Source organism: Phalacrocorax carbo, chromosome 1 (genome assembly GCF_963921805.1).
Source record: "Phalacrocorax carbo chromosome 1, bPhaCar2.1, whole genome shotgun sequence".
In the NCBI taxonomy this organism is placed as follows: domain Eukaryota; kingdom Metazoa; phylum Chordata; class Aves; order Suliformes; family Phalacrocoracidae; genus Phalacrocorax; species Phalacrocorax carbo.
Window position 1 is genome coordinate 147,203,548 of NC_087513.1, and position 24,356 is coordinate 147,227,903.

Genomic DNA, 24,356 nt, shown 5'->3' on the forward strand with positions numbered 1-24,356 from the left:
AGCTGTTGTACTGAGGGGCCTGCTCTCGGAAGGATGAAAAATGGTAAGAGGGTTAGTACCAGGCCAAAAAAAAAAAGGGGAGAAAAATGTTTTGAAATAAGAGATAAAGGTACTGAATAAACATGATTGTTTCATGGATTTGTCTTCCATTAAATAGAAATATTTGATATCTACGTCTTCTGAAATAAACACATTCAAAATCTTACCTATTTTTCCATACAAGACATCTGTACCTTGTCCCAGCTTCTGAAACGGATTGCTTCTTTTCACCAGCTTCCAGTCTTTTTTGAATGGTTTCATACACCCGTTTATTGAATTGGCCTTACTTGAAATAAATTTCACTGAAGTACAACATCTGTTTAGTTTATATATGCAGGCTGCCCAGAGAGGTGGTGGAGTCACCGTCCCTGGAGGTGTGAAAAAAACGTGTAGACGTGGCGCTTCAGGACATGGTTTAGGAGGCATGGGGGTGTTGGGTTGACGGTTGGACTTGATGATCTTAGAGGTCTTTTCCAACCTTAATGACTCTATGTTTCCTTCAGAAGTCAACAGTTGTGCGATCGCACATTGCTAATCTACGTTGTCAAATGGCGTTGCCCAACATAGGTAACATCCTTTTCTTCCTAATTGTGATTACACTTTGTGGCTGCTGACGCACTGTGGAACAATTGCTGGAGGTGGCTTAGAAATTAAACTTATGTTTTTAGAAAAGGGACAGCATTGAAGAAGCTGTCAGGGTGAAGTGCAGCTGATATGTGAGGAATCCATTCTAGGGAAGTTCCCTAGTAACCATAGATGTCGGCAATGCCAGGAGAACTTGGCGTACTGACTCTAAGAGGAGTTGTCCAGAGGGTGGAGCGGTGTGGGGGCATCGTGGCCAGGCTTTGTGATAAATGGGAACTCGAGGTGCCCTGGAGCTGGTACGCTGCATATTTGCTACCCTGGGCCAACAGTCCGTCATACTTTTGACAAAAAGCTGTCCTTCTGGTGAACTTTGCTCATTATAATGTCATTATAATATCAAAACACACCTCCATCCCAAAAGTTACCCGCCTCTAAGGTGCGACCGTTCCTCTCTGGGCATGCGCTTTAAACTTCTTCTAGTCTACGCTTTTAAAAGCAAAGCGAGGAAATTCTACACCAATCATAATAAAGGTATGTATGACTAGAGCCACTCAAGCTCCACCTGAAAGGTAAAAAATAGTATAAAATGTGTGAAGAGTAAGAGGGTGTTAGGGAAGATACCATCACGTACCACCCTGACTTCTGGGACCAGTCGACAGGCTGAGCCTCCTTCCCCTCCACTGGGAGGCCTTTGGGTAAGATTGGAAACCTCTAGAGAGTCACTTTAAATACCTAACATATCAGAGTTGCTTTGCTTCGTATTAGAGTCGCTTCATATTTGTTTAGCATACTTGTAGCCTAGCAGTGTACTCATATCTCTGGTATTTATGTGTGTCTTGTAACCAGCAACCTTATCACTGGTAATCCAAAGAACGTGTGTATCTGTTGCTTTAATAAATTGTACTATTCATTAATCTAGCCGTGATCATTCTCATTGAACATGACCAGCCGGGGCATCTGCCAAACTAGTTACTAACAACAAATACTCTGATGGGTGGTTACTTCTCCAACCCTTAGAAAATAAACCGTTGGCCAAGTCTGAGACTAAGACTGGGCTTAGCTGCACCTAGACTCCTCTTGGAGTTTAGAAAGCAAGGGGTCCTGTCTGACCCTCATGACTCAGTGGTAGGGTCTCTCCCAAGCCACTCCTTAGACTCCTACCATTAATGCAACACGCAGGCAGGGTATAGCAGAGCCTGGAACAGTTTGTGCAGAAGGTGAACTGCCCTCCTGTGTTGGCACCAAGGCCAATATGTTCCCGTTTCTGTTCCAGAGTCGGTGTTTAAATAAATAAATAAACTTACTTCAACTGAAAGTATTCTTTAAAGTAACTCTTCAGCATTCTCCTGAAATACTTGGCAGTGTTTGGACTCTTGAGCATTGTGAGAACAAGATTAAAGTAGCAACATAAGAAGACTGAGCAGACAAAGTAATGTGGAAGGGGCTGTGGAGAAGGAATTGGCAGTTGAGGGAAGAACACAGAAAAACTAGAGTTAATGAAGAAAAAAATCGGGAAAAGAGGATAAGGCAACAGAGTGGCAGGAGAACGTTAGATGGGAGAGGGTGCGTGGAGGTGGTGGCAGAGTAGAAGCAGCTAAAGGGTAAGCCGCGTTGAAGGACAGCAAGTGAAAGACAATTCAGAAGGAGCACAAATTCACTGTATGGCAAAAAGCTGATCAGAAAAAGGTACAGTACTTCAGTGAGTCTGAAAATGTTGTTCAAGTAAGAATTTTTTGGTAAAAAAGTGAAAGACACTTAATGTAATCAGAACAGACATCACTCCGGAAATGGGATAAGAGTAAAAAGTCAGTACAAAGGAAAAGAACAGCTGCAGGAAATGTTCTTTTGAGAATATGGAGTCACTGGAAATAGGAAACTGATGTTGAGTGTGATTTGTGCAGGTTAGGAAGCTGTTGTCATGGTCCTCACAGCCAATGCAGTTCAACTAGTGGCAAGACAAAGGCCATAAGGCGTAAATAGGAAACACAGGCTGTTTCCTATAACCTTTATCAGATATGAAGTGGCAATTTTAGTGGGAGAGCTTGAATTTTGTTGAAAGGAGATGGTGTAGGAAAGCAAGACAAAAAGGTAAATTGTCAGCCTTGGCTTAAGAAAATGTGCCAGAGGAAAGTAGACAGCAGAGAACAAGCTGTAACAAGAACTTGTAAGAGCAAGGCTAGCAAGGGAAGCAATAGCACGGAGGAAACTTCCAAAACACCATTAGTACACACCTGAGAGGTGAGCGCTCAGTCCCCACATGCAGACAAGAAAAGCACACGTTGTTAAGAGTGACATTTAGCTGCCACAGTGAAAGCAAAGCTGACAGTAATGAGAAGGCGAAGGAAAGATGAAAGGCTCTTGGCTAGACTTTTCCTGTCAGAGAAAAGCGAGGCTGTACCAACACAGATCTAAGTCTCAATTCCCAGAATTATTTTGAGACAAATTAGCTTGGTTCAGGAAAACTGGGGGGGGAAAAAGAAAAGCAGATGTTCAGATCAGATAGAAATTCTAATGGCTGTCAGCAAAAGGTCAGTTACTCTGGGTAATGCTGTATTGCAGACTCAATAATTTTCTAACTGCAGTTTCCACTTTGAAGTTTGTTTTATTTGCATTTCTTCTCAACAGGCGTTTTGCCTACAACATTCAGTATCTTTAGAAATCAAAATACATTGTAAATGGCAATACACATCCAGAAATGAGACAGGTCGCATTTCATCCACTGAAGCGATGAAAATTTCATCAAAAACAAAGCATTCTTTGGTTAAATAAGAACAGCAGTTCAACCTACCTGTGCTTAAATCCTGTAAATGCATTATGTTTGCACAAAGTAATGTGCAAGCTTTAGTCTCACCTAGCAAGAAGTGAGAACCCAGGTTTAGAACTTTGTCTTCCTTTTTTCAGCAAGTACGCAGACATGACCAAATGCATCTCTTAAATATTGCAAAACCACAGTTAAAGTTTTAAATAATACACATTGTGCAACAAATGTTTTTGGGGAAGCTACAGAAATAACTAAAATACAGAACACAGAAATAAATTACACATCGGCAGTTGAAATGCTTAATAAATTCATAACGGCTTATTAACACCTTTTCTAAAAATGCTTCTTTGATCTAATAATTAAAGCACAACAAATAAATAGGATTTTTGCTATTGGCTTGAACTGAAGCAAGATCAGACCCTTTACACTCTCAAGGAACTATGATTTTATGATGGTATCTCAGTAACATTCTGTGGGTTAAAAGCTTTAACAAACATCACTTACCGTGTGATGACCACTATCACCAGAGACACTTGTCAGTTTGAACAAAAATTGGAACTAGTATATAATAACGTAAAGCCCAAGTAAGCAAACTACCATCTGCTTTTTTTTTCCTCCAGAAAATTCCATTTAAAACCTGCAGGTCATATTTTTCATTAATTTCTACAGGTTTTCAAGGACTTTGATAGCAGCTATTCCTTGGGAGAAGGAAGCATGAAATGAGAACAGGTGATTTAAGAAGGCATTTCTTCATGAAGCCCCTTTTGTCACTTTACATGCCACTGCCATTTCATGTTTTGAGGTTCTGCCAAGAGCCTCACGGCAGATCCATATAGAAAAACTTCTTGATGAATGTGTCAATGTACAATGCAGAAGCTACTCCAATTAATCGAGGTGTGGAAGGGAGACAGCCTATAGCAAGTAGGGTATTGTAAATTCAAAAACTTTCTTAGTGCACACTAACATCTTAAGCAGTTAAAGCTCTACTAAACGTTGATACAACCCCTTACTGCTTTAAGGCAAGAGTGTTAATAAGTTAACAGATAGGACATAGGACCATGTCACTGTTACCAGGCTGTCCAAGGATGTAGGTGAAATTGAGAGTATAGTAACAGCAGCATTTCTAAAATTCTTCCTCTCTTCTTCTTCAGCTTGTTTAAACATTAAGCTTGTACACTGGACTTGCTTAATCTCTGTGTGTGTGTGTGTTTTTAGGTGGGGGAGAGAATAGGCAGTTCCGGTTTCTCTGGGAATAGCAATGAACTGCAATAATGAAACATGTAATTAAAGTTGCACAGAAACGTCAGCCTCGTGGAGGTTCCCTCGCAGGGCCTACTGCTCTGCTTGTTGAACACAGTTTTAAAAGTCCTATTAGTCCTAATGGGGAAAGTATCAAGTCCATAGTGGACAAAGCTGTCCATGGCAAAACAATACAAATTGAGAATTTCACTTGATGGTACTCCACAAATCTGTACAGGATGGGCTGTTTTGTTTCAGTACTACACAGTGCAAGATTCGGGGACAAACTCAAATGGGAAAATGCTGCTCATCTGCCAAGAAAAAAAGAAAAGGAAATGGATTCCGGCAGGACACTGCCTCCTTTTGCAGAATTACCTCTGCAAAAGATCAGCACTGCTAACAGAGTCCCTGGCAATGAGACAAGGAAAAAAAACTACTTACAAATGTCTAAACAATTTTTTTCCCCCGCATTTGTCTTTGATTCTTACAGAATGTCAGGAATGGTAGTGATCCCTAGAGCCTTGAACTTGCCCAAGGGCTAAGTGGCCCCAGGTAGTTAAACCAGCATGGTGCCCTGCTCTGCTGCGGGAATGACTGCCTCTCTCCATGCCTGAACCAAAACAAGCTCAGCTACACTTAATTGGCTTCCAGCTTGTCACAGCTCAGGCAGCTGCCTCTGAGCTCTCTCCGGGGATTAACCTGTACAAGCTCAGGTCACTCGCCCAGTGACCCAGGCTCCTCCTCAGTCCAGCTGTGGTACGGGCTCGTGTCCAGAGCTCAGATGCCTTCCCAGGGATGCTGGAAGACTTTTCCCACAGGGACAGAGACCCCATCTCAATGGGCCTCTCTCTTGACAGGGAGAATAGCTCTATAATTTGCAAACTGTAATGACTTGGCTGGTTAGCCACAGGACCTTTCCTTCTGTGATACCCTTAGGAAGTGCAGAGTAAATTTACCAGGACACATAGAGAAAGGGCTGAAGGTGAATAACACTCTTTGAACTCTTTTCGTATTATCATGAGATGCTTATTCGTAATGTGTTTGCAACAAAGTTTGTGCTTTCCACACTAGGAATATTAGTTTTTCATGGCCTGGAATATCTTTATGCTTCTTGGAAGAACAGATTAATGAACAAGCCCTTTAAAACTGGGTGAGGAAGCACAGTTAAGGGACTGGTTCCACCCTTAGGTGAGATAGTGATGGTTTACAAAGATCAGTTGCACAAATTAGTTAAAAATAAAGCAGTGGCTGGAGAAGGGATGCAAAAAAATTGGGACTACAAGCTGTTAAGAATATTTTTCCTGTCTCGTAGCAGGAACAGCCTAGCTGAGAACATTTACTTAAATTCTTCTTATGAGAATATTTATACTTGTATTGGGATAATCCTTGTGGGGCTGATTTGGTTTGGGCCCTTAATGTGTTTAACCAGCTTTGTGTCAGTGAGAGATGAGGTATACTGGAGTCGGGTTGTTTGAGCTGCTTGCATCTTTTCTACTAAAAGAGGGAATTTCTACTCAATTTCCAAATTATATACCAGATTAGATAATTAGGGAAGAGCACATGTAGAAAATATAAGTTAGCAAATGAGGACAGCTTTAGCAAAATATTTTTTTAAAATGTAAATATCTAAATTTGCAGCTATTAAGTTTATCTTAGAGTACTTACAAATCAAGGGAGACCAAGCAGCAGTAATACATCCACAGTGCATACAGGGTTCTGAGTAGGCAATTTGCTTTTTCTGTAAATCAGAACATTATATTTAGCACATACTATAGTTTTCCTGTGGGTGCAGAGCAATAAAAGTCAAAACAAACAGATACAAAGCATTTTTAAGCAGCATTCAAGATGATGCATTGCGTGTTTGAAATGACACGTTTGTACATTGCAGGGTAGGGCTAGTATCCACCTCTCCTTTATAATTTGAAAGTCTGCGTTGGTTTATTTTCACTCTGCTCCATGTGAGATGGGGCTATTTTGAAGCCTTTTGGGAAAAAAAAATCACTGTAAAGTAACCATCCAGCATGAAATTTTAAAAGTGTTTGGAAAGGAAACTCAGAAGATCTCTATCTTGAAGCCCATTCAATTATCCTTTACTTGGAACTGCTTTTAAATACTCTTCTACTGCAATGGCAGAAACTTCTCCATACCAGCTTTGGAGCCAGATGTGCTCAATGTTCATTTTCATGAAGAACCACTCATAGCTGCGAGGCCACTTTCTTACCACTGGGTGCCTGGAAGGACAAAGAGAAGAAAAAAATTTAAAAGATGTGCCAAAGCATATGCATAGCCTGCTTTTTAATGCAGCCTCGTGTGCTCAGACAAAGTGAAACCTGAGACCTGAGAACTGCCACCATTCATCTTTTTTGCCCTCCCTTGCAATAAGGTTTATGACCTTCCACACCCCATCTGCTGAGAACTGCAACGGAGGCAGCCAGCGAACATCACCCTCCCCCAGTGCAGAACCCTATCGCTAAAGACGGATGTTGTTTGGTCTCTGAGTAAGTGAAAAACAATTAGAGGAGATTCTCTGAACCTGTGTCAGGGCTGTGCCTGTATTTGTTCAAAGGAAACAGTGTTCTGAAAATACTGTGTCTTCGGTAGCAGTTGTGGTACGGCAGGAGAGCCAATAAAACTGGCTAGCAGGCAGAGCACAGCCTCTTCAAGCTGTTGCCTGCTAGAGCCTTCTCATCCTCTGTTTCTGTCTCATTTCCTGGGCCTGCCCTTACAGCTAGCTCGAAGAGACACTCCCCGCCGGCAATACTGGATGCAGACATACAGTCCCCAAGCCCCCATGAGAGCATCTGCAGAGGATGCTGTGGGATGCTTGGCAGCAGTGCACAGAACTGATACAACAGCTGGAGCTGCAGCGTTCACGGGAGCATGGGGGGAAGCGGTGCAAGTCAGGGCAGAGTTTTCCCAGTGCCCCTCTGCCTCTGGAGAGGAGATGGTTGGTTTGGCAACCTCTGGGTTGAGCTGGGCTTTCCACCATTTTCTGAGTTGTCCCTTTGAGTGCCCATGACTGGCACTGGGAAGTGGCTCCAGTGGCTGCTGGTGTTGGATGGGGTGAGCCATGGCAGCCCTCAGTGTCGGTCTAGCTTTTGCTCCCTGACAGTGGAGCATCCACTGCCTAGGTGCTGGTGGACTCTGGCCCGTGCAGTAATCTCATTTCTGCAAAGTTTGCAAAAAACTGAGAGGTGCGAGACCCACCTAGGGTTTGGGCTTTTCTTGCCTGTTATTCTGAAGACCCACTGGAGGGCACGGGGCACACCCTGGGCGTGCGTGTATGTGTCAGGGTTGTGCTTAACAGCTGTTCAAAGGACACTGTTCTCTAAGTATTATGGCTTTGGTACAGTTGTTGTGGTATGTCAGGAGAGGCAATAAAACCCATACGCTCCAGCCTGCAAACAGGCATGCGCTCAAAGGCAGCAGAGCTCTGCTCCATTTCTGAGTAGGGGGCTGTGGCTAAAGAGCACTACCTGTCTTAAGGTGAGGGAGAATCATTAAAGTTAACAAATACACCCTGGATTTAAGGAATCTCTCCTCAGAGCCAGGTGAAACATTTTTATAATCCCCAGAATATAAATCATATGCCTCACCAGAATTCAACACCGCCTAACTGCATTTCCATATTTTACTACCTCAAGAGTTAAAAAGAGGTCGCACAGCTCTGCCTGTTGTTCCAAGCCACACAGGAGCCAACGTGCTTCGTGGCCCCAAAGTAAAGGTCAGGCTTGTTACTTCTCACATTTTCTGTGCCAAACGGCCACATCTGTATATTTGTCTCAAACCTGTGAGTTAACTCTGTACTATGTGCCTGTTACATACAGACCTGGAAAACATTGCTTGCTTGGCAAATTCCACTTCCTCCGGAGGCACTGTGACCATCTGTCCCGTAAGAGTCAGCCTGGCACACCTTGGATCCTCTGGATCAATTACATTTTTTCTGTGCACAGAGAAAAATGCTCATGTGTAATAGCTTGGTTTCTTTGTTAAGTGTTTTGGAGAAATACAAATTCCTGCTCGCATATAAAAAGCTGAAATATTTTGTCAAGCCTTGCAGATCTTTTCTACATCCAGCTGTAACATTTGGAGGGGCTCTTGAGGGAGTACTCACCTGAAAGAGATCTCTGCTGGAAAGATTTGCTTAGTCTTAATTTATGCTCTTAAAAAGTGGATTATGACATATGCACATACATCAAATGTGAAATGTATGACGTGTGTACAGACCTCAATTCAAGTTCGGAAGAGAACTAGTGAGATGGTCAGTCTGTGTCTATGCCTACAAAATAAGCATGCCTACATGTATTTGTGTGTAAAACTTAGGGTCTTTTCCTTGTGCCTATCCTAGAAACTCAATCCCTGTTCATTTTTAGTGATTTTTCAACTGCTTTACCCCAAAGAGACAAGTAAGACCTATTAAACAAATTCTCCAACTGCATTCATCCTCCAGACCAAGCCAGGGAAGGTACTTGTTGCTTTTTGGCTCTTTCTGTACAGTAATAATAAATAAATCCCATTAGTAGCTGTGGGGCAATTGCTGACTCTGATATATACAATACAAGGATATAAATCATAAGTAAATTGACCAGTCACAAAAAACCAAAACCCCCAACATTGTATGAAATAACTGCAAAGGCCTGATCCTGGAAAGTGCTGAGCAGCCCCAAGTCCCATTGCCAGCAGTTTGAGACTGCTCAGCATCTCACCGGACTGTCTCCCCACATAAGAACATAAGCCCAAAAAACTACAGTAGGAAAAGACGACTGCATTTCTCCTTCTCTGTGTTTTAACTTGAAGCAGCAAATCACAGTAAATTACATCTCATGTGTGTGCTTAAAGATCTTGGCTTGAGCCCTTTAGCCTTAACTGCGTGCAACCTGCAATGCTGTGATTTTTGTTGTAATTCTCAATATGTGTTTTTTGCGTGCAGGAAACATAAGGGCATCCTCCTGCAGCTAATTTAATACCTGCAGATTCCCTGCAGATGGTTATGAAAGACTGTGAAGCTCACTGGACAAAGTATCTGCTTCTATAGATAGACCAATGAAAAGGGATACGCAGGGAAGTATAGCAGGCTGATTGATACTCAGCTATGTCCAGTAAGCACTTGGCACTGTCTGTAGCCTGAGTTCCAAAGAGCCATTTCCAGTCACATCTTCTCTGGGATGTTTTTTCAGCATCCTGTTCACTCTGGAGCAGCAGTTGTCTGAAGGGGGTGTTCAGCTCCATGACCTCTGGACAAACTCCACTTGTACACTTGTACTCTTTTTCCTCTACCAGGCTTTCTGCATGGGAGGAAGGGCAGCTGCCAAAGATCAAGCTCAAACTTTCTGTTGTTCACATCAATAAATAATGATCAAATTTTCTCTAGTCCTTTTTTTTTATTATGAAATAATAAATGAATGGTGTTATGAGTACCTGAAAATCTGCATTCCCTACGCTGGCACTGGGTTTATTTCTATCAGTGTGTGTTCAGAGTATAAACTTGTCTACATGGTCACCCTGGCTCGCTGTAGATCCTCAGTGCTAACTCCTACAGCATGCTGAAGATGCAGTTTCACAGCTGGCTGACAGTGGCCTGAGAGCATCCTGTCCCTAAGCAGCACAGCTCCATGCCCCGGGGACACCCATAGCCCCGGCATTTCTTTTGCACAGGCTTTGGGCATTCAATGTCCACGGTCCAACAAGAAGCTCACCTACCAAAACACAAATAAATATAGGCAAATACAGCACATGCAGCTGTAGAGAGAAGAGCTGAATCCCACAAAGGGTATCACCCAAGGGTCTGCACGTCCAGCGGCCAGAGCAGTGAAGATCCACACTCTTCCAACGCTTGGCCCCGGATAGCAGAGTCTTAAAGTCCATTTGAAGTGATCCCCTGATCTATTGTTATCTGTTGTGCTTAATCTTAATACTGTATCAACACCCTCTACATACCTCTATGTATTTACCTAGATGATTCTTAAAAATGTGGAAGGGAAGGGACTTCTTACCAGCAAAATTTTAGTTCAGAAGACTGCTTTAAACTAATAACTGTGTATCTGTGTGTATGAAACCATTTCTAACGCAGCCTAACAGTATCGTAAAACAAGTGAAGAGCTGGGAAAAGCAGGTGTATTTGCAAGTGCCTTTCTTGGATATAGCTCCTAGAGTAAGATGCTGTTAATTACTTTCAGAGAGGAATTAAAAAGGGATTTTATTAAAGGAAGTCTGCATTTCAGGGTGGATCACAGTGACAAATTGACAAATTTGGGTGAGATCAGGAGCAGAAGAAGTGAGAGATTTTGGTCTCATACCTTCTCAGATTACTATTATTTGACCTTTTTGTGTAAGTACATGTCTATTCTGAAAGTCTGCTTGCTGATTTTGAGTAGGCAATAGACCTGGCATTGCTATGGTTAAGCAGTGAATCCTGCCTGCCTTTGCTGAGACGGTTTTGCCTGATAGGACTAGTGTCAGATGTGACTCTTCCCCAATTTACCGGAAAAACTACTCTCCACGTATTTGGCTGACAACAAAACCCCCACTCTGTACATCCATATCTGGAATGGTTTTATTTCTCTTTTTTTTTTTCCTTGGCTCCTTCTTCTGTTTGCAGTTTTCTCTATGTTCTCATGAGTCAGGGTGTTACACCGATCAACACACAGAATACTATCTCCCCAGTAAAAGTTACTCAAACTGAATTTTGCACATTGGAATAATATTCTGGAGGGTCAGTTTGTTTTTCTGGGAAATGAGGCAAACGCATTATTTGTTGAGATTATGTTAGATGAAGTTTTAGAAGAGCTGAATAGAACAATGATACATTTGAGTTCAGTACGCTGTGTTATTACTTTGTTGGCTTTGCTTTCAGCGCTGCCTGTTATCATAGGTTTTCTGTTTCAGAATAGTAACCTGTATTCTAACGTTACATTAGCATTAGGATTTTCTTTATCAAAGGAGCCCTTCATATTCTGAAGTAAATCTGTTTCTGCATGGGTTTTGGCATAGTGTTTCCCTCATAATGTGCAATTACTTTTATGCTTTTTAAACCATCAAAAATCACTAAGCTTAACAGCTACCACTTCTGACTCCATTGTGATCAGGCAGGTCTTGAGTTTTCAGTGGTGGTAGCAGTGGAACTAATGTAAATGCAGGCTTTGCTTCCTAGGAGTAAAGGGATATAATCAGGGATATAGTTCATATTTTTACTGAAGGTAACAAAGGGATACCAGGGATAAATAGGTATATTTAATAAAATATTCCTCCCTCGCATCTGTAGAGGTCTAGTCACGCATTCACTAGTCACTTCTTGCCTTCTGTATAAATAAACACATATTCAACTCTCAGTCCTTGGGCTCCTTTTATCTTCGCTGGCACAAGAAGAAGTAGGCGCGGAGGAGCAGCTCTATGTAACGCTTGTGCGCTGCTGACTGGGGCGAGGGGGAGGCAGAGCCGGGGGAGAGGTGGCATGCCGGCGACACCGTCTCTCTGTCGAGGAAACCCGAGGTGGCTTCGCAGGCCCTGCCTTTACCAGAATCAGGTCCTCTGTCTCCCTGGAGTGGATTTCATTAAGGCTATGATAAAATATGAACTGAGGAGGAGAGAAAGCAGGGAACTGTGGAAGGAGACCAAGCGATAGGGAGCACATTTATTTTTTTATGCTTATGTAAAATACATACACCTTGTTGCAGAAATTGAGGGAAGCCAGATTAAAACGGAAGAAGATTCAGTTTATGCGTTTTGTAAGAACACAGTGCTTTACGAGATATTATCTTCATTATTCATCTGATTTGTGAAGAGAGAAGAATTCATTGTCTCCGTTCCTCTGCTTACGGTGAGCGAACTAGGTATGCAGAGTTTGACCTGGTCCAGGCAGTTGTCTCTTCCAAGCACGTGAGATGAGGACATGAGCTGCATTCACTTACAAAGGTGCCAGCTTTACTGAGCTTAAGGAGAAGTCAGAGTCCAAGTGAAATATGTTTCCCAACAGCAATGCAATGCTACGAAGTGCACTGCTGATGAACACGTCCCACTTATTTTAACTGCGTACCACTTCCGCATGTTCTGGGTCATGGTTCAAGAGTGATTCAGAGTGAAGAGTGCCACCTACTCATTAAATTGTTTACTACACTAGCCATCTCTTGGATTTTAATTAGAAGGTTCCTATATAACACCTAGCCAAGTCCAGACCTGATGAACCCAATGCAGTTATATTGACACACAAAGTGATGATATTGCGACTTGTTAGATTTCCCTTTTGCAGTTGAGATCTCTGCTTTGACTGACGCTGCTCTGTCTCCTAGTTTCTGACTAAAAGAATCCCTGAGCACTATCTTCATTCTCAGCCTCTGCAGCCCATTAGTGAGGTGAAACAGATCAGCAGTAAAGGCAAAACAGGAGTTTGGGAGGCACCTGGGAAGGAGAGCCAGGTATCCCCAAGACGGAATTGGTCGGAGGAAGGTGGGAGGGTTCAGTAATGCTCTAGGGACTGGGGGAGGAAGCAGGGGTCTATGGAGAGGAATCTCCTCCTTCTTCCCCAGCCTCCTTTTCCTACAGAGGAGCTTCTGTCCCTCTCCTCCAGCCCCCTGAGGAGCCAGGACCTTCCATCCTCCCTGTCAGGATCCATAAGCCCTCCCCATCACCCTTGAACACAGTTCTCCCTGCCCAGGAAGAAAGCACTGCTTTTACCCGTCTATTTATTGAGCAGAATGGAAACAAAGTTGGGAAAGAGCTTTCTCCTATTGCAGAAAAGGAGAACCAGAGAGCCAAGAAGAAAGCCCCAGAGAACAGTTTTTGTACTTTTTTTCTGCTTTAAAGCATGCAGCTCATGTGTGGCATAAGGACAATGACTGTCTCCACACATCCTAACCTCCCTATAGCAGCAGCAGCAGCAGCCATACAAAGCCATGCAATTAGGAGGTGGGGACTCGCTGCTGGAACAGCACATCCCTGCCACCTCCCACAGACGGAAGGTAGGCACCCTGACATGCTGCGCAGGGCTCCTGCTCACCCAGCATCAAACTGGGTATGAGGTGAAGACTCAGTTGTGTATACAATACATCATGGGAATTTTTGTCCCCTAAAATCTACAGAAAGGAAGGGAGGAAATGCTATACCCTCAGAGAATTACTGTAAAGTTCTTACAATTTTGACTCATAAATGTCATTTATTTTGAAAAGCAAGTTATCCTCCTCATACATTTCATTTGCTCACCACTAACTACCAGAGTCTCTGAAGCAGAAAGAATGTGTTGGTGCTGCTAATCTACGTGGCACGAACGTCAAACAAAATCTCTGCTGAAAGCAATTTCATAATCTGAAAAGCTGTTGCTGGCCTGCAGCTGCATACGGCTGGGCAGTTTTGCCCTGCCCTGCTCTGATTTTGACAAGAATTTCTTTATCAGCTGTGTTTGAGAGGCAGCAAAGATCATTAAACGACATTCTGTTCTGAATCTGAAGTCAGGCTTGGGAGCTGAAGAGCACTGGTACAATGGTGTTCTGCATCTAAGTAAGCCTGTATTCATAGTATACCTGGTTTTGTGTTTTAAATAATTTCACTTTTCCTACAAGATAATCCTGCCAATAATGTTTCAATTAGAATTTGTTAAATGAAGTCAGTCTGTTTATCTGTCTTCATTGACATAACAACTCATTTCTTTAGCTGAACTCTATGTTTCAGACAGGAAACTTTTATATAGTTTAACCATAGAAAATTCACAGGGAAAAAAAAAGAATCACAGCATCAACTATTTCTGTAAACAGAGTCACAGAAACACGTACTACTTCACTAGAAAGGGATTTTGGGAAGTTGGTTATTTAAGAACACAGGAAAAAATAGTAATTTAGAGCTATATTGTGTGCATTGGGTCATGATGATACTAGGTTTCATATTTGACTTTCTAATTTGGGATCTTCCTGATTTTTTTAAATACAGATTCCTCAGGAACAGCTACTGACATAATTATTTGCATAGGACTAAAAAGGGCCAGTATAAATACCAGAACTAGAAATGTGTCTGTGCCACAGCACCAGGAGGCGGATCTCAAAAATTGAGGGATGTCTGGATTCAGCCTTTGTCTTCTGCGTGCGTCATTTCTCTTTGTGTGAAGAAGATGCAGTGCCAAGTTTCTGTGTTATATTCATCCTCTTATTAACAGACAGTGACTCTACAAACCCAGAGGCAGCTATACGTTGGATGGCCAACTGGCATCTCAAAAGTTGTGTCTGCCACCCTTGGCAGGCTTATCGTCTCCCAGGATTGCCCAGGAATGAAGTCGGCAGTTTATGCATGCTGCCGATCCACCATGCAGCGGGGACCATAACCCACCAAATTACTCTCCTCTTCCTGTGGAGGAGATGGAGATGGTCAGCGCTTCCCATCAGCCTTTTCAATGCAGAGTTCAAGAAAGCTATGGAGACAGCTTACATCTGCTGTAGATGTGTGCCTGGTCGTGCCAATCTGCTACCTCAAGCAGTAGATTAACATGGTGGGTAAAACGGCTCTGATGGAGCCACCCCTAATGCAGGTCATAAACCAGGAGAGGAATCGAGACCCTCAAAATCACTCGCAGTCTGCAGTGTGGATTTGAAAAACCATCCTCCAAACTAATAACAAAGGAAAACCAACCGGTGGACTGCCCCCAAAGCTTGCTGCTTTTCTTTCTTTTTCCCTTGTGTGAAAACCAGTTCATGGCAGCCGTGTAACTGCTCCTTCTCTAAGAAAGCTGCACTTGGTCCCTAAGAATGTGCTGAACCTGATGTCAAGCGACACACGCTTAAAATTAATTGCCTGTTTTCCAGACTGCAGCTGTAACGAGGCAGACCCAGGAGCTTACTTGGAAAGAGAGATCCTCTGAGCAGCCTGTGCGTTGGGAAACGCGTTTAGAACAATAGCTGCTCTATTCTTTAATGTCGGGCTCGGTCTTGGCCCCTCTGAAAGCTGTAAGAATGGGACTCAATCTTTACAGCTTGTCTGCGGCATAGACATGCCAGCTTAGTCTATTTATAGCTCTGAACCATTTAATTTTTCTTGCCTCTATTGTCCATTTATCAGCCTTCAGATAGGATGCAGTGTAGTTACTAACGAATGCTTTCTGTAGCCTGGCCATCAGGGAGCCTTCTCACAGAAGTGCAGCCCATCTCCCTCTGGGAAATGGTGATCTCTAGGTCAGAGATGAGGAATCCAGAATGTAGCTGTAACATTATAGTGTCTTGCAATTAGATGCTATTAAGATGCATCACAGCTCTCTTTCTTTCATTATTAAATGTTATTTCTCTTATTAGTTTAGGCTTTTCAAAATTTCTCTCCAGCTGATTAAATATTAAGGCTGTAGCACCAAAAAGGCTACTCTGTATTCCTCACATCCCTGAAAGTGAAAATATTTATTGTCAAGGTTTGGAACTCGAGTCTGTTCTGAAACAAAGCAAATGAAATTCACTACTAAATAAATTTAATATCAAACTGATGTACACACACACAAGTCACTTGATACTCATTATATACAAGACTATTGAAATGTCAGCTATGCTTTCTTTCTAAAGGCCAGAGATTTTTTTTGCGTTCAATAGGTCAGAAGCATTTTTCAGGAGAGTGCCAAATACTCCCAGGAGCATTGACTACAGGCATCGACCAGCTTTCACATTTATTTTAATTTTTGCAACTCAGAGTAGGTTAATAATGAAATTCTAATAAAATTCCACATTAAAACAAGCTACAAATGCATTGCTTGGCATACAAGGACATGAACTTTCTCACGTACAGCCTTATTCATTTAGCTATTTTGTATAATTATTTTGAAGCCAAAACAATTAACGATGCCCTTGCCCAAGAGAACTTCTGGTATTAAAACCATCTATAAATGTCACTTCCTTTTGTGAAGGGAACCCCACAGATACTGTCTTAATACTAGCAGGACCTGAGGTGTCTCAGAGTAAAAGGTCTTGCCTCTCACATAGTGTGAGTAAAGAAGTGGAAGAAACCTGCTATACAAAGCCCGAGCCACCACATAAAGCTCTGCACTAAGGATGCTACGCGCTGTTTGCATGGCACAGCCTGGCTATCTCAGCAGGCTGAGCACACCCCGAAGGGAGGCTTGGGCTGCCCGCAGCAGAGGTAGCAAGCTGGCTGCGTTACCAGCAGTACATCCAGGGCTGCAGGCAGTGCTGGGGACAGACAACCCCAAGCACTGGCAGCACGGCCCGGACACGCTGCTTGTTTTCTTCACCATTGTGCTGCCCACAGAAGCCCTTTTTGTGGGGTAACGGTAGGATGCTGTACAGGGCTGCAGTCTAAGATGTTGCTAGTTTAAAATTGAAAAATCACTCACGGGTTGCTAGTTTAAAATGTAAATTCATTTCTGACCCTGGTTTCAGAGGGAAGGGGAAGAAGGAAGTTTAAGTCCCAGTGCCCACATGCGTCCTGGCTGTGAGACAGCCTCGAAGCTTGCTCACATTTTCCTAGCTATCATCAAAAACACAAACTGCAGCTCAACAAATACCCCAGCTTTTCATTCTCCATATCGCTTCCTCTTTGCACTAATGCCAGCCAACATCTGTTCCAGATGAGAACTCCAGAAATAATGAAAAACAAACTGAATGTAAGAACAAAATAAATAATGCGAGGAGTGCTGATCAGACTCTGAATCTGTGTACTCAATTCAGTAGTAAGCTCGATATTTAGAGTATGGTTACATGCTAAAATAAGGATGTCCTATTTTCCTCCACCTTCTCCTTTCCCCTCTCTTTCGCACTCCTCTGGCTCTTGGGGAGCTGATTCAAGTTACTAACCCAGCAGGAATCTAATCCAGAAAAAAAAAAAATAGGAAGAGGTTTCTGCTCGGTTACTGAGCTAAAATAGGCCCACCATATGGTCAGCTGAAGGGAGGGGGTGGGACTGCATGGCCAGGAGCAGCAGCAGCCATGGAAGAAAAGGACTAGCAGAAAACGTAATTCTCATCATTGGATTGATTTTCTTCAGATTTGTGTTTCAACTCAGGGTCAGGCAAAGCCCAGAGCTGAAGTGAGAGAGAAGTATGTGGGACACTACGCGACTGGTGGTATGGTGGGAGAGCAGGGGTGTGGCCACCAGCAATTTGTTTGGCCTAAGCCGCCTTGGAAATCCAGGTTTAGCTCCTTGGCAGCACCCAGAAAGCTCTTCTCGCCAGAGAGCACGGCCTCAGGCTGCGGAGGGAACTAGAGAGTTGGGTGGCAGAATCCAGGTTGCCCTGGCTGCAAGAGAAACATTCTGGCACACGGAAGCCAAGGGCAGGGGTTTGGTTTGGAGATTAACAGTTATTTAAGAGAAAGACAGCAAATAAATATTCTCGGAGGGTTGTGATATATATGAATGTAATATTTCTATAAATCACGCAGCATTTGTCTTTTATTGGTGAATCGGCACTTTCCAAACAGGTAAATCAGGCGGTGAGGTAGCTCAAACATAAAAGGCAAAGACTTTCAAGAGTGGATGTTTAAAGTCAGGGATGAAAGGCCACACTTAAGTGCCTAAATGGGTGTGTAGTTTTCAGAAGTGCTCAACACCAGCAGTTATCACCAATGGAAGTTGCTCTGAGTCTTGAGCCTCTGAAAATAGGGCATTGGGTAGGTGCGAGGACATCGGGCTTAACATTTTTAAGCCCTTGGTCTCAATATTCAGCTCATTATTTGATTGAACGAAAATGCTTAGAAAGCAGCAATAAGTTCCATTAGCCTGTTACGAAATAACTGATACAGGTACTTAAATTTGAAATGATTAATTCAAAATATTTAATGAAATAATTTTAAGGAACAAGCAGAACTATTCTGGTCTTAACTTCACCACTCTGTTGACCTTCTCAAGCATTCAAGACTGAATTACCTTAACAAACGCTGCGATAGAAGATTCCTATTAGGGGTTTGACATTGCAAGAGGAAGCCATGTGTTCCTTTCCTTGGGAAAGGGATGTCAGCCTGAGTCACTCGTATGGCTTAGGACTAAGAAACATCTCATTTTGCCACCGTATAACTCTTAAGAAAACAGAGAGTATGTTCTGGAGGCAAAAACAGACAAGCACAACAGTAACATGCTTCATATCAGCCACTCACTGTTTTTTCCAGTGCTGTTCTCAGCTGGCAGGCTTGAGAGGAGGGATGATACCCAAGGCAATCCCCAGCTGGGGAAATCTGGGCTCCAGTCCTTAAGATAAACCTCTCCACCCCCAAAGACGACCTTAAGTTTGGGTAAAAACTTCCAAACCTGTTTCTTTCTGAAGCAGCCTGTAATTTCCAGGTCTTCTCTCTCTCTCTCCTTGGAATATCAGCTAAGATCTGCTTTGGTTATGGAGTCCTGTCTGACACAGTTTCGGCATCATGTACCTCGTCATGTAAAGAGGCCTTTGGAAATAACACTTCACACAAGGGTGACCCAGCCAAATTTGCCACATGTTTGACTGTAAACAAACATATGGCAGAGATACGTCTTTTTCAAGGAGACCAGCTTGTAGGGGAAAACTGAATCAACTTCGACTTTACATACATACATTTTACACACATAAAGCTTCACTGATTTGGAGTTATTCATTGTACATTTGATTAGGAAGGAAGAAGTCACCCCACTGCTGTCTCCACAGAGACAAACCTGGGACTGGCTGTAGATCAGTAAACATCAGACCTGGCTTCCTTTATGTGAGGGATCGTTTACTGACTCTTTATGATACACAAGGTGCCAAAAATTTGTGATGATATCATATTCAATCATACCCCTGGAGGAGATGGTAATTAGGCTGAGCGGCATGGTCCTGAGCATGTAACTTGTGAACTGAGAGCCTGAGATCCCCTTACAGACATGGGAGAGCTAAAGTCATGTCAAGGCAATCAGCAGAGCCTCCAGATCTGTTCAGCAGAGCAAGGGTGTCTGCTTTACCGTGACTTCGACAGCCCTTGAAACAACATGACTCTACTGACTAGATCTCCACGGCCTATAATGGGATCTTGAATACCTAGATTTCATCTGGCACCTCCAAGAAGAGATTAAAATTTAGATATGTTAATGTGCGAGCTGAAAACCACTCCAGATGCTGATGCTACAATATGCTTCAATGACAGTTCTGCTTTTCTTTACCATGCTTTACTGGGGCAACTTACTGAAAAATAAAGCTAAGGAGAAGCTTGTAGCTGATGGTGAGAGCCAAAAATAAACTCAGGGCTTTGAAGGTGGGGACCCAGCATTTTGTTCTGACTCTGCTCTCACTGACGGTGATAGGCAGCTACCACCTAGCTAGCAGGCAGATAAAACTCTGTTACCTGCAGAAATTTCCATCTGCTTCTGGCAGGGTCAGAGAAGCCACGGGATTCTTCAGGAGATCTGCCACAGTGTTATCCTTCGGCGTCACGTAGAAGAAAGGGATTCCAGTGCTGTTATTGACGGGACCGTCACTGAGAAGTAAACAGTTCCCATAGGGCATACCTTGGATCTGCAAAATCCAAATAAGCAACCAGTTACATTTTTGCACATAGGTGGCTTACAATGTCAGGGATCCCCTCAAGGGCACTACCAGAGAGGACAGCAACCCCTAATTTCTCAGTCTCCCACCTTCTGTTGTCATCATGAGACAGACCTTCTTCTAAATTTGATCTATCATGTTTCTATGAAAACAGATCTCCCCTCTATTTCTTCTTTCCAGTCCTGTCCATGACACTATAGAGAACATTTTCTTTTCAACTGACCTTAAAGGATCTACCAAATTAAAAATGTTTAAGTGCATTAAAATCAATGCCCTCAGCGTCAAGAAATGTTTACTCTATAACAGTGCTGATACCTTTTCTCATACCCAAAAGGATACAGAGCCTACTGTAGCCTTGATTCAGCCTGCTTTTTATGCTAATTTTACCTCCCCTTTCAACCTTGATTTGCAATGTGATCGCATCCATTTGCCAAGAGAGAGGGAAAGGCGTTTTAGCTAGAGCTGCTGTGTTTAAAGTCAAGCTGGATGTCAGCTCAGCTGCCTGGGCAGGAACCTCAGCTATGGGGAGGGGCTCGGCCACCGAGCCAGCCCAAGCAAACCTTCCTCTCACGTCACAGGAGGGACACCAGGGAGACAAGTTTTCGAAAAGTTTTCTGCCGTACACTGACCTGCGTACACACACTGGATGTAACGCATGCGAAAATGTCCTTGGCCAGTAGTGACACACATTAGTATTCTCCAAAAGGATTTAAACTCCTACTGTGCTTTTCATGCCATTATAAATTGCAATGACAGATACCTAATGAATTACTATTTTTTTCATGTCTTCAGATATCTCTTTCCTCATGGTCAATTAGATGCTAAATAGTAAAATTATCAGTCAGTACATTAATTCAATGTAACTAATAAATCTTTTACAGCAAAATCAAATTAAGTATGAACAGTTAATAAGAAAACCCTGGATGATGTTATTACCTGGATTGCATGGTTTCTGATTTTTAATGTTTATATGCCTTTAAAATTGTAATGCTTATAAATGGTCCTTTTTAGCATTCCTTAGAAGGAATGCTTTAATGAAGCTACGTAACTTAGGAACTAAAAATACTTGTTTATTATTAAGATTTAAGATGTAGAAAAAAAAATAGTAGCTATCAGTAATACTGCGGGACATGTTTCCATCACGTAAAATGCTCAGTCTGTCATCCCTGGTTAACGTTACAGTGGATTCTCAGAAAGAACTGGGATCACGGGCAGCATGGCTCACCATCCACGGCAGCAACACCCCTCTCATCCAATTCCAAATTTCATTATGAATTCTGTATTACTTCTGTGTTGTAACTAGAGACAGCTAACCGCACACCACATTACGGCTGTAATTCCACCGAGGGTTTCGGGCGAGACCATAAACCAGAAGCATTACGATCATACGATTTGATAGGATTTCTGACAAACTGATGTAGAATTACAGGGCTCTTGTGTGTACGTATATATTTATTTAATGGCTTTTTCTTTAACCTGTTGCTTTCTATTTCACAATAACATAAACTGCCACTAACTCAGCCAAGTTTTCTGCAGATTCACGTGCTTCTAACTCTTGTCTGTTTTTTAAATTTTACGTTAATCAATCTGCGAACACTTTCCAGAAAAAGTTAAAGCTCTGTTTTCCCTTTTTCTCTTTTTCTTTTCTCTGAGTGGTATTGGCTGCTGTGCCTAATTCCAACTTTCCATTTTAAGAAAAGGGGAATATTCTAAAGCTGGAAAAAATAACGGCCCTGATTCTCCAGTGCAGCCCAGCTATTTTGCTTAACGCTCCCGACAGAGAAATCGTCCTTTAAGCTGGTATAGCTGCGGGACGGACAGGTTTGGTGGTAGCCCGCAGGCTCTCCTCCCCCTCCTCCTCCTCCTCCTCCTCCTCGGGGAGGCAGGGCGGGCTGGCGCCCCGCGGACCCCACGGGGGCCGGGCGCGGCAGCGTGGCCTGGTTCTGCCTTCCAGATTTTGCTTTTCCTGTGCCTCTCTGGGGTGGCTCTTTCAGCCTGCCCCCGGCGCCGTTCTGCAAACACGACTTCTCCTCCTAGAAAGATTTTTTTTACTATTTCCTCCGCGCATTCGGTGGCCGCTGCCGGGCGCTGCTGGCGGCGGGACGCACCCGCTGTTACCGACACGGCAACGCGTGACCGCGGCAGCGGGACACCCTACCTTTCCTTGCGCGGCCCGCGTAGCCACGAAGCCCCAGGTGTTGTAGCGGGCGAGGAAGCGGGCGGTGCCGGGGCGGCCCGGCGCCCCGCCGCCCTCCCGTCGGTAGGAGAACATGCGGGAGGGGGCGGCCCCCTGCCCCGACCGCCGCGCCGCCGGCCCGGAGCCCAGGGCCGCGTCCTCCCGGTAAGCCGAGAGCGGGTAGCTCTGCTTCCAGAGGCCGCCCGCCTCCTCCAGCAGCGCGGGGAGGGTCTCCTCGGTGGAGGAACTGTGCAGCTCCTCCGCCGCCGCGCCCCCCTCCTCGGGCAGCGGCCAGGACACCGAGCTGACCACCACGTACCCGCCCGCGCCGCCCCACAGCACGGCCGCCAGCAGCCACCGCCACCACCACCGCCGCCGCCCCCCCGCCGACATCTTGTGCGGCAGGGCCCGCGCCGCGCCGCGCCGCTCCCGCAGCACCCTCCTGCGGCCGCCGCCCGCCCCGCAGCGCCCCGGGAGCCACGAATACTCGCAGCAGCCCCGATCGGTTCGTTCCCCCCTCCCCCCAACCCCGTGCGGCTAGGGTAAGGCGCAGCGCCGGCTCTGCCCACGCCTGTCGGCGACACCCGTGGGGGACAGCCACCCGCGGCGTGGGCTCGCCAGAGGGAGCGGCTGGGGTGGAGCTCGGCCCCTCTCGGCTCGCCGGCCACGCAGGGCAGAGCCCGGGAAGTGGGGCGCGCTGCGGGTTTACCCTGTGTTTGCATGTCCTTTGCTGGGGACTTGGGGGGTTGCTGGGCTGTCTCCGTCAGGTGTTTCATTAAATAATTCTCCATATGTACTTCCTGTGCAAAACCAGGTACATGAAACCACCGGGGCGGAGGCGGTGCGATCTCTCCATTTATTAGAGAAGAGAGAATCCACGGGGGAGCGTGCCCGTGTTAATGCTCCCGTTGCAGGGGATGCTTCATTTGGGCACCGGGGTTGAGCAGCAGCAAGACCCCAAGTCCTAGGAAAGCAGACCTCATTAGTTGTGGTGCTCGTGGGATTCGCTTTGACGTGTAAGTACGCGGAGCTGCTATTAAATTCTGTGTTTCCCAGGCAAGGTTTTAATTAGGCAAAGATTTGAATGTGTATTTAAGTTTATATCAATGGCCCTCTTTAGTAGAGGTGCTTTTTGCAGCTGTGCTCGTTTTCTGTTCTTGGCGGTAGACTCCTTCAGTGAGGCAATGCAAACTTGTGATTCTTTAAAACATATGCTTGTAAACTTTCATTGCATTCATGCAAATTATTTAAGGAGTACAGGTTCAATGGGAGATGGGGAGGAATGAATCTCACAGAAGCCTTTGCTTTTCACACGGTTATCACATCCATCTGATCGACCTTGCCTTTCCATAGCTGTGAAGAACAGATCACAAGGACCGGGTGCTGGTATGGTTTCTGCTTAATTGCTCCATGAGGATATGCTGCATATTTAATCTAGAATATAAACTTTTTTAAATACAAGTGGACTGAAACCCTGGGTATTTTCAGTTTATATTTTTTCCTAGACTCCTTTTTTTTATCTTCACCCTAAGAAATCTGAAGGAATGATGAAAATGGGTATAATGGGCCTTAAGGCCCAAATGAATTTTTCAGACAGAGTATGTAATTTTGCCAAAAAACTTAGCAAAATTGAATGCATGACTACCTTTTCGTTTAGCACATGGCCCTGTCTACATCTGCTGTAATACCACGCTTTTGAATATTGATTCCTACTTCAGTGCTTCAGCTGAGACGGAAGAATGTAGATGCAAGTGGAAAATAAATGCAGATTTCCAAAACCAAAATGAGTGAAAGCTTGCTAGGGTCCTGACAACTGCTTTTCTTTAGGTCAGGAAATGTCCCTTCTTAAAATAATCAAGCAGTTGTCCCTTCCTGAAATAATGACCAGGCCCAGTCAACTCCCTGCAGACAAGCTCTTCACAAATACTTAAAAACCCAATTCCCTGGTGTTTCAGGGAATTTCCCCATGTTATCTGATGCCTGTGAGAGACAATTTCATCCTCTGTATTTACTATTCAATAAAAATTTATGCCAGGGTTTCTCTTTATAAAGTCTTTTGCTTGTACTTTGCTTATAGAACAAGTTCAAACAACCTA

General features: G+C 44.0%; 1 protein-coding gene and 1 long non-coding RNA gene across 4 annotated transcripts; one reads left to right on the forward strand and one right to left on the reverse strand.

The window, feature by feature from the left end:
• Positions 1-3,206: 3,206 nt before the first annotated feature.
• CREG2 (cellular repressor of E1A stimulated genes 2) lies at positions 3,207-22,684 on the reverse strand. Of its 3 annotated transcripts, none has more exons than XR_010370713.1 (5): positions 22,243-22,684; positions 19,885-20,054; positions 8,454-8,567; positions 6,290-6,855; positions 3,207-4,935 (listed from the first exon to the last, which is right to left on the reverse strand). XR_010370713.1 is itself a non-coding variant. In XM_064439131.1 (4 exons), the coding sequence occupies exons 1-4, from the start codon at positions 22,651-22,653 to the stop codon at positions 6,708-6,710; spliced, it is 843 nt and encodes a 280-aa protein (XP_064295201.1). In that variant the 5' UTR covers positions 22,654-22,684; the 3' UTR covers positions 3,207-6,707. The 3 variants fall into 3 exon arrangements, 1 of the variants encoding a protein (XP_064295201.1); XR_010370714.1 differs by having other exon boundaries at positions 3,207-4,725; positions 6,286-6,855; XM_064439131.1 differs by having other exon boundaries at positions 3,207-6,855.
• Positions 22,605-24,297, forward strand: LOC135310640 (uncharacterized). Its single transcript, XR_010370720.1, has 2 exons — positions 22,605-22,765; positions 23,075-24,297. It is a non-coding gene; the product is annotated as an uncharacterized LOC135310640 (long non-coding RNA).
• The last annotated feature ends 59 nt before the right edge of the window (positions 24,298-24,356 follow it).

Coding starts and splice junctions, on each gene's coding strand:
- CREG2 (XM_064439131.1), bottom strand. CDS start 22,653: ATGTCGGCGGGGGGGCGGCGGCGGTGGTGGTGGCGGTGGCTGCTGGCG. Junction 20,055..22,242: donor CGCGGGCCGCGCAAGGAAAG/GTAGGGTGTCCC, acceptor TGGATTTTGCAG/ATCCAAGGTATGCCCTATGG. Junction 8,568..19,884: donor GCAGATGGAAATTTCTGCAG/GTAACAGAGTTT, acceptor CTCTGTGCACAG/AAAAAATGTAATTGATCCAG.